The sequence below is a fragment of the Fragaria vesca genome, linkage group LG1 (genome assembly GCF_000184155.1).
Source record: "Fragaria vesca subsp. vesca linkage group LG1, FraVesHawaii_1.0, whole genome shotgun sequence".
NCBI classification, from domain to species: Eukaryota; Viridiplantae; Streptophyta; class Magnoliopsida; order Rosales; family Rosaceae; genus Fragaria; species Fragaria vesca.
In genome coordinates, this window is record NC_020491.1 from 11,718,608 (window position 1) to 11,728,495 (window position 9,888).

Sequence of the window (9,888 nt, forward strand, 5' to 3'; positions counted from 1 at the left end):
TTGTGCAATGAATCATTACACAACTACTTGTGCTGCCATCTTAACCAACTTCTTTATTTTATGGAGAACTTTCCATAGGTAATCTGAGTAAAAAATAAATAAAAAAAAAGAATATAGAAGGTAGAGACAGAGTTGTTGTTTATAGCCCAGACTCATGCAAGGGAAATTTGTGACCAAAATACTGGAAAAAAGAATTCCAAGTTTCTAGCCCATAAGGGGTAGAAATCTCGAGCTGATAAAGATAAGCTGTGATTGCCTATACTTTGTCAAATCCAAAAATCTTCTCGGGATCAAAATTTCGGAAGTCTAGTGTTGAATGAGATCTCCGGTATGTACCGCCTTCATTGGGGTAGGAGATATCTTTTATAGAGGCCTTTAAGAGTGTAAAGTTCTTGAGGTTTTTGAAAACATCAGGATTCATGTTCTTGAGAGCATTGGGATGACCCTCGGTGCTTGGAAATCTTTGCTGGTGAGAACGGATGATTGGGGAAAGAGATGCATTCAAGTTCTCGTGTATGAAGGGTCTGAAAGTGGAGGAAGTGCTGCTGCTTGCACTAGTGTTGCCCATTTCTTGGCTGTGTGTAGTCCCAGTTTCCGCATTCTTTTCCTGTTTAAAGTTGATAAGGCCAGAAGCCCAGAAGTATATAAATCTACAAAGGATCTATCATAAAGGAAACTGAAATTATGATAGTTGTACACCAAGTCTGAGAACTCAAAGAAAAAAAAGGTAGAAAGAATATACTCTGGTCAGAATATTTTCCATTTCTAACTTCCATGTTATCAGAGAAGCAATATCAGTCACAATACAAGGTGAATCTTAGAGGAAAGACTGCAGTTGGGTTATATTTTTACTCTAGCCACAATACAATATCAGTCATTATCCAATTTTAACAAAGTACATACGTTGTTTATTTTATTTAAAGACAGAATCCATTTTCAATACTATTAGTTGCTTTCTCCTAGAAATTTACTTGGAACAGCTTCCAAAGGAAGCACCTAATAATCCAGAAAGCACTGTGAGGGAGTGTGAGCAAGTGCTCCTAGAACCCCAAAAGAACATTGTTTTTCTGCCAAACACAATAAAAAACAGGTTTGATCGATTATTTGGAAGTGCATTTGGAACTAACAAAGCATTGTAAAGCAAAGCCCTTATTGTGTAATATAGCACTTGAATAAATGTTTTTTTTTTTCCTAAAGCACAGTTTCCCCCCATGAAACTTCTGAAATAAATGATACTAACCTGAATTAAACATCTATCAACTCAAATAAAAAGTCTGCTTTAGAGACTTGTCAATGTGCAAAACTTACCTCAGTTGAAGATCCAAATTCTCCTCTTCCCTCGACCTTTCTCTGATGGAAATCACGGTTTGTTTGAGACCATTGCCTTACTTTGTAGACCCTCCTTATACCAGATGGAAAACCACAATTAGGTAATTCATATTTAGGGTGTTTAGACCTCCATTGAACTGGTAATGTGCATTTATCTATATTAGAGTTTAGTTGAATCCTTTGAGGTTTTGACAGCATTTGCTCTAAACAGAACCAACTGTATCTGAAACCTAACAGGAAGGATAAATGCAATTCAAAAACCTAATGAATTAGGAAACATCTGATCAAATGTATTGGAGCAGAAATTTTTTAGTTTCCTTGTGATATGCAAAAAGTAGTACCAAATGTTAAGTTCAATAAAAACATTAAAACAACAAAAAATCATAATTTCTCATCCAGTTAAGTTCAAAATGCATGTCCAAATGAACATCTAGATGTCCTTAGTTTGTATAATACCAATTAAAATAAGGAAGTAGATTATACGGTAGTAATTAATAGCATACTTCTTCTGATCCTTGGTTTCAGCCAGATTATCCTCCTCTTTATACAACACTGGTAGAGCTGAAAGGTTACACGCCAATGGACTTGAACTAAAAAACTGTCAGCAGAAAAGGATTGGTAAATGGTAAATAACATGTTGAACAGATGTAGATCAAACAATTAAAAAGAACAAAGTGAGATAATTCACCGAAACATTTAGATTTTCATAATTCATTTTCGTCTAAGATCGACCAGATTTCAACTTATAGGTCAAATTATATGGCATGTACTTGAGAGATGAGATCTTACTTGAAAACTTCAGTCATAAAGTAAAACAGCAATGATGGCATGTTCAATTTATGTCCCAGGAGAAAACAATGTAAGCATGCAGATCAAAAACAGACAACGCTAAAGTTGATAGTGTTCCTCCCTACCCTTTCACTTCTATATAACAATGCTTGTGATCAAGCACTGTTTTTTTTTTTTATGCTAGTGATCAAGCACTGTACAATACAATGAATACTCTCTAGGTTTATTTCATTGACCAAAAACTCTTAGTCAATTCAAAATTAAATTCATGATTAATGAATTCTAAAAGGATTATACATGCAACTAAAACTCTGACTATTTTAACTCTGGATATCATTTTTGCCTTATGTGCTCTTTATGTCCATGTTCAGTTCAATCAAATAGAACAGAAGGAACTAAAAGTTGGAAAAGGAAGAATTGATTAAAGAAAAAGAGAGAGAGAGAGAGAGAGAGAGAGAGAGAGAGAGAGAGAAGAGAGAGAGAGAGAAAGAGAGCTAGAGCTCCTTTTTAGTACTCACTTCGCTTTGGAGACCAGAAGCAGCACTGCCACGAGATGTCGGGTCAAGAGCAAGAAGTGTAGTCAACAAACCAAAGGATGGTGTTGAGAAGTCCCTGAAAAATTCTTCAAAACTAGGTTTGTAATGATGTGGGGGTCGGAAGCTTGTTGGTAACTTCATTTTCTTCCAGTAATCATCCAAAGGGGAACCACAAAGCTTGAAGATTTTATGAAGTTGCTCAACCTGAATACACAAATGCTTGAGAGAATAATAAAGGCTGCAGTAATAAAATGAAAGTGACTGTTCCAGTAATTTCGGTTCCCATCATAGAAGGGATGTTCATGTTGAAAGTTGAGAAAGAGATGAAAAGGCAAAACAACTATTTCTCATAAGAGGCCAATAGATGCAAAGAACACGATATTGTTTTTAATGGCGTGTCAGATAGGATGACTCGATTGCGTAAATAACTCATTTGGAGAACACCAAAGCTGATTTAGTTTTCCACAAAAGTTCTAATGAACAACTGATTTGAGTTCCTAATGTTAAAAATAAAGTGCAAAAGCATAACTAGAATCAAAGCAATATACCTCAGTCCTCCCAGGCATAATTGGCCTTCCTACAAACATTTCTCCCAGTAGACATCCTGCACTCCATAGATCAATACCAACACCATAATCTGTAGAGCCTAACAAGAGCTCTGGGGCTCTATACCAGAGAGTCACAACTCGGCTCGTAAGAGGACGTTTTTGTTTGGGAGGGAAGAAGTTTGCTAGCCCAAAATCTGCAATTTTGAGTGTTCCATTCTTGTCTATTAGCAAGTTTGAAGGTTTAATGTCTCTGTGTAGAATTCCTTTCTCATGGCAGTGCTGGAGACCAGAAAGCAGTTGCTGCATATAGCACTTTACCTGCAAAAAAATCCTCTCGAGTCACTCCAAACAAACCTCTACATAGTGGTAAAACAGTTACAAACTTAGAAAACTTAACAATTAGACGCTCATGCCAATTATGAGATAAATTAAGCAACTTTACAACATTTCCACCGAAACAATAGTAGTCATCGTCATAATCTTCGACCTCTTCTGTTCAAAATAAATAGTCAAACCGTCCCTTCCTTATCATCACCTATTCCTGATTGGTTGAGGAAATCCACGCCCTTCCCAGCACAATGTTCATGAATTGCCAATAACTACATACAACTTGAAGTATGAAGACGGGAAAATGCCAACCTGTGGTTCAGTGAGCCTTTCTTCAGGACGTGAGATTATTCTAGTCAAGTCATGTTGCATGAATTCAAAGACCAGATATAGACTATATTGCATCCTTGACGTGGCTAGTCCTTCAAGCTTGATGACATTGGGATGATCTAGCTTCCTTAATATCGTTATCTCCCTCGCCATAAACTTGATACTCTCTGGCTCTGATGTGTCAAATCGGACCTTTTTCAAAGCAACAATCGTTTTGGTGTCTCTATCACGAGCTTTGTATACATTGCTGTAGGTTCCTTGGCCTATCTGCACAAACCAGAAATCCAAGTAAGAAAAACGAAATTTCTGCACCAATTCTTTACCTGCCCCGCCCCGACCTCCGCCTTTCAATTTCTCTAACTCCGTTCATATCGATTCAAATTCATGATGATATAGGAAATAAATGTCACATGATAAGAACAATGGCAGCTCATTCTAGCCTGTTCACGCCCTAATTCACTCGGAGAATTAACAAGAAACAAAGCTATCAACTTTTTCTAGAACAAAGTCTAAGAACATATGTAACTGAAATGCTATGTAAAATGCGTTATTGCTGGAATCAGCGTATACATGTAACTCAAATGCAATATCATAGAAATGAGTATAACATACTGATTACAAATTACCTTAGCAAGCTTGTCGTATGAATCAGCACTCTTGGGAACCAAGCCATCCAAAACCTCTGGAGGCACATTCTCAACAAGCCACTTTGGCCAGCCATCCACAATGTCGTCATCATCTCCTCCAGTCTGCTTCACTGTAAGCCTCCCCGAAACATTCCCTTTCTCTGTCTTTCTACTAACCACACAGTCCCCACCCTTCCCTCCTCCTCCGCTATCCGCCTTAACCTCGGCATTGACCTTCACCAGCTTCACCGGCTCCTTTCCCGGCGCTTTCAGGCCAATGGGTCTTCCTTCCCCACCTTCCTTGACATACCCATGATCAACTTTCAACTTGTCAAGGCCTTGAGAGCCATGAGTTGGGGAGTTGGTCTTGGCCTGAACACACCCCATTGAACCTCAGAAGCAGCGGTTAGTCTCCGACTGAGTGTTTGACGGTAGCACCTAGGTGACATAGTAATCATGAAAGTGGATAAAAACAAAGGGAATGTGGGGATTGGTGGTGGCAAAATTTGATTGAGCTGCCGTCCATTGGCCGGCACTGCTTGGATTTATGCCAGCGGAGAAGGGTGTCATTGATCATTGTTTGGCTCCGTTTACTCCGCCATGAGAATTTGGGGAATGAGAAATGAAAATGGGTATTTGGGTTGGATATTTTTCTTTTACCCTTCTCCTTTCTCAACGACTTGGACTGTGTTCTCAAAGAGAGTAGTACAAAATTGAGAAAAAAGAAAAGGAGACTGATGGGAAATTGGAATGCTGGCGGGAAATTGGAAGTAGAGGTGCACAGCTTACAACAGTTGCCACCAGCCAGCAGGCAACTCACCCACATTGTAACTGGCGCAATTCATATAGAAAAACTATGGTCTCCAATGTATACTCCAGGTTGTTTTCATCATCATATTCGGTTAATTCATGGATCTTATTCATCTGATGATAGAAAATTTGGAGTATGCCAAACTTCGAAGCAGTACCAAATATCTCCTCAAAACAATAAATTATCATAACGTTTTGTTTTTGAAGTTTTGATCACACTTGTAAACAAAAGGATATTCTTTAATTTCTTGTAATCTATTTTTAATTTTTTTATGACATCTACATTTCTCTGGTTCATGACTATTTTTTTGGGTACTTGGGAACTGACCGAAAGTGAGACAAATAGTCCATTCTGACCTACATGCACTGCAAACCTTTCATGCTAATTTTGGCACAACTAGAGTTTACCTGCATTTTTATAAACTGCAACTCCATATTAACTACCATATCAAAATTCCATATAGAAAGGTACAATAATAAACTGTACACCAACTTCAGGAGTTAAGTCTTCAACTATTATATAAAGAATGAACTAACCCAGTTAAACAGAGTACCAACATTGGGATTCTAGAAGCTAGCTACCTACCAAAAAGAAAAGTATAAAGCAGACACTATATAGAAATATATTTCTCTACATCTATTTCAAAATATTGCATATTGGAAAGTACTGATCAATCCAGTCTAAGCTTCAATTCAAAACAGTAGATAGGACATATTTGATATGACTAGAAGCCATGCGTTTGAAATGGACTTGAAAAAACTATATGCAATGAATCATTAGGAAATTGACTGTTTTCTTATTCTTCTATTTCAAATCTTGACATATATGGGTTTGTATAGCAGTTTTTTCAAGCACTTTAACCTCATGATGTCATTAATCCCTTGATATGGAATCTCCATCAAAAGGGTCCCTTACTCTCCAACGGCTACTTAGCAAATCCACTGATGCTTGTACTCTCTGCATTACAGAGCTTCTGGGAGACTGGCAGGCCAAGATCAAAGGGTCCCAAAGAGTCCGTCTGTGGTGCAGCAGGACATAAAAAAAGATTATTAGATTTTCTATCGTAAAGTTGTACATCGTGGTATATCACTCCAAGAAGAAATTCAATTACCCATTTGATGCCAGATAGCCCAAGGCTCCGTTCATCATTGTTCATATATGAAAAATTCATCCGTTCTGTATTAGATTCTTGCTGAGCAGGGTCTTGCGGAAGCTCATCTAATCTATTAGCCTGAAAATAGACATCAGACGTGAGTTGAAATTGACAACTTGTAATACCACAGTACCAGAAGAAAAGCCATGACTTTATGCTGTTTCAAGCATATAATCTTATGACTAGGGATTCTAACAGATGATTAAGAATAATAAATAGCCTCATGTTTGAGCATACACAAGAGACTAAAGAATGTAGTATATTTATTGTAATTAAGCCAAGGTTGGAAAGGTCTACCGAACAGCATTGCTTAATATATCAATTGCTAACATATACACAGAAAATATTGATCCCTCAAAAGTTCACAATTATGCAAAGGCATTTTCTTACTCTCATTAAAACTTAAATGTTGCCATTCCACCACATATCACCTTGACACCTCATTTAACCAAGAAACCAAGGTTAAATTGCTGCTGCGCCCGTAAAACTTCAACAGAATTAGAAATTTTAAGTTTATACTTTTTAATACCTAAGCATTCTCCTGGCTAATTTGGAGGTTATCAATCAAAACAATTAGCGGCTGATGTGAAATCCAAGTTTAAACATTAGAATCTATCATACCAAATTAATTCATGTGGTACAAAAATCATGACAAAATTACTGCAAATGAGATTGAAATGTAATGGATTTCAAAACCTAGTAAATTAAAGCAGCATAGATTTATGCACAATCGCTGTAACAGAAACAAATAAGAAAACAGAATTACACAAACCTTGGCTGGAAGAGGAAACTTGAATAATTTGAAACCAGAGTTCTGGCTAGAACCTCCACAACTTCCATCAAAACCCAGAACATCTTTTCCCAGAGAAAGCTTTTGAGAAGGAAATGCATGACAGGTTTCTTCAGCATCCAAAATTGATAAGCATGGATCATGAGTGGATTGCCTAGTGCCTTGAGGACTATCATATTTAGAATGACCTGGCTGCAAGCTTGGATTGCTCACATTTGATTGCGCAACAAAACGATTGACTTTTCCCTGTAAGGATACTTCAGACAGGATACCACCAATGCTTATAGATGGACAATCAGACCACAACTCAAATGATTTTGAATCACTCTTTTTGTCCAGGGGATGCGGGGTCTTAGCCTTCTCCCTATGGTTCTTATTTCCATTATTGCACCTGGCCTGTAAGGATGCTTCGGAAAGGAGGCCTCCAATGCTTAAGTTAGTTTCAGTATCAACAACCACATGTTTACCATCTACTTCATATGCATTCTCTGCAGGGGTGCTAGTATCTCTCTTTATGCCTTTAGACTGTAAGTCAACCTTGTCATTAACTGATGTAGAAGGCTTGTCAGATGATTTATGTTGATTAGAGAACCAACCATACCTTGAAAGTTATATAGAGTCAGAAACAATGAAATAAACTATACAATCTTATTTTAGGTTCAAATTACACAGCCCGTTGAGCAAGACAAATGACTAAGATTTATACCTTAAGCGAAAAACTTCAGGGCTTCCAATAGCTGCATAGACATCTCCAGCACAGATGTCGCCATCATTCAGTGTCCATCTTCTGTTACTAGATACACTGTCCTGTATCCTATATGGGAACAAAACCAGCTCACCAAGAGCAGCGCTTGAACTGCCCCATTTGCTAATAAGGTGATTTAAAACAGAAGAGATCTTCTTCCGTGCTCTAAGAGTGAGTTCCAAGTACGGATGAAATCCATCCTAAAATGAAATGGAATAAAGCAAAATGAAACTTAAACTTTGAAGTGACAATAAACTTATGCTTTGAAATATAAATGAAACTGTTCTCATTTCCCAAGCTTCATCAATTAATAATTACCTTTACCAATCCTATTCGAATGCCTTCATTTACAGGAAAAAGCTGCAATTTGATCTTTGAATGAGGAAGAAGTGGTTTCCCTCCATGAATGCCATAAACACGCAGCTTCTCTGTTGGTTCTGGAAACTGTACATCAGAAAGTTCCAAATCCAAGCCTTTAGCTGCTTTGCAAGGTGATAAATGCTTGTCTTTTTCATTGTCATCTTTCCCTAAGGAAAATAAGGTATATTAGCAAAAAAAAATTCGCAAATTATCTGCAGTTTCAATGCGCATGTCTTTGAGATGTTTCAACATATGCAAACTTTTAAAAGAGGATAGCATGGAAAAGTGAATGTTTCTGAAAAGGAACTTTATCTAGAATTATTTAATTGAACAATATTAGCAAATCCTGTACATACAAATGAATACAAAAACATACGGTTCAATGTACAGTTCAAGTTTGACAGTATTCAAGCATAGCTAAGTATGCTTCTTATTTACCTGGTTCTCTCTGACAGTGCTGTGTAGTTCCCCTTGTAGATTTTTGTTCTCCCATGCTACCTTTACTTGCTCTGCCCTTTATAGGAACCTTGATCACTTTCGAGTTTCTCTGTCTAGGAGCTTTCATGTTGTTTCATCTCTCCAGTAAGTTTTAGCCGCTATCACAACACATTTGTCATCTTTCTCATAGAACAATAATAGATTGGCGGGCTTCAACAAAGTTATCCATTTTCTCAAAACTAGCTTCTAAGTTATTTGCAATCATGTTCAAAGACAATGCTGGTTTAGCTAACTGGTGTAAGCCCAGCAATATACATTTGTTAGTATTCCCATTAGTATATTTACCATTTCCTTCTCTTTCAATATCAAAGCATACAATGGTTGAATAGCACGAAATTCACACTGCCCTTCCTCACATTTTGCTCCAAGAGTTTGTGCACACAAAAAATAGTGACTCATGCCTAACACTGACACGACATCAACATTCAACACATAACAAAACTTAACCCACAGAAGATCCCCCAATTAGAATTCCACGGAAGCGAAGGTCCATATCAAAAATCCAAGTTTGAAAATTGATTAATTCCCAAACAAAAGCAAACACTACACCGATCCCTAAGAACCCCAATTAAACAAAATGGGCACTGAGATAAAATTGTGAAGATCTAACAGCTAAGCTAATGAATCACAACCCAAGTCCTAACTGGAAGTCATTTGACCGAAGCGCCGGTCAGAAATTGTATGCGTAATTGTATATGTGTGAAAATATGAAACCCGAACACCGAAAATTCCAGAATCTAGGGTTTTGAGAAGAACAGTTGAATACAAATTGGAGCAATTCCGAAGACTTATAACGGACTATTTAAACAAAATTTCAAATAATCGAACACCGAATCGTAAACGAGAAAACCCAAACATATACAGCTGGTAAATCTTTAAGCCCATCGATTTCACTAAATTGAGGAAAGCAACGAAGAATTGAAGAGTAATCAATTGAAATTGAAACAAGGCGAAGGATTATCTGGACATAAAAACCAAAACGTAAAGGGTTAACGAAGCCTGCGTACCTTGATTGAGCCCAAACCGAGAAGAGAGAGAGACCGAAA

The 9,888-nt window shown here is 37.4% G+C and overlaps 2 protein-coding genes across 2 annotated transcripts; both read right to left on the bottom strand.

The window, feature by feature from the left end:
- Nucleotides 1–256: 256 nt before the first annotated feature.
- LOC101304520 (probable serine/threonine-protein kinase At1g54610-like) lies at nt 257–4,872 on the bottom strand. Its single transcript, XM_004289204.1, has 7 exons — nt 4,486–4,872; nt 3,842–4,126; nt 3,203–3,520; nt 2,637–2,858; nt 1,833–1,927; nt 1,309–1,402; nt 257–607 (listed from the first exon to the last, which is right to left on the bottom strand). The coding sequence occupies exons 1-7, from the start codon at nt 4,870–4,872 to the stop codon at nt 257–259; spliced, it is 1,752 nt and encodes a 583-aa protein (XP_004289252.1).
- Nucleotides 4,873–5,918: 1,046 nt separating this feature from the next.
- Nucleotides 5,919–9,888, bottom strand: LOC101311903. The gene is made up of 7 exons (XM_004288041.1): nt 9,850–9,888; nt 8,783–8,940; nt 8,303–8,511; nt 7,946–8,184; nt 7,222–7,840; nt 6,408–6,527; nt 5,919–6,314 (listed from the first exon to the last, which is right to left on the bottom strand). The coding sequence occupies exons 2-7, from the start codon at nt 8,907–8,909 to the stop codon at nt 6,222–6,224; spliced, it is 1,407 nt and encodes a 468-aa protein (XP_004288089.1). The 5' UTR covers nt 8,910–8,940; nt 9,850–9,888; the 3' UTR covers nt 5,919–6,221.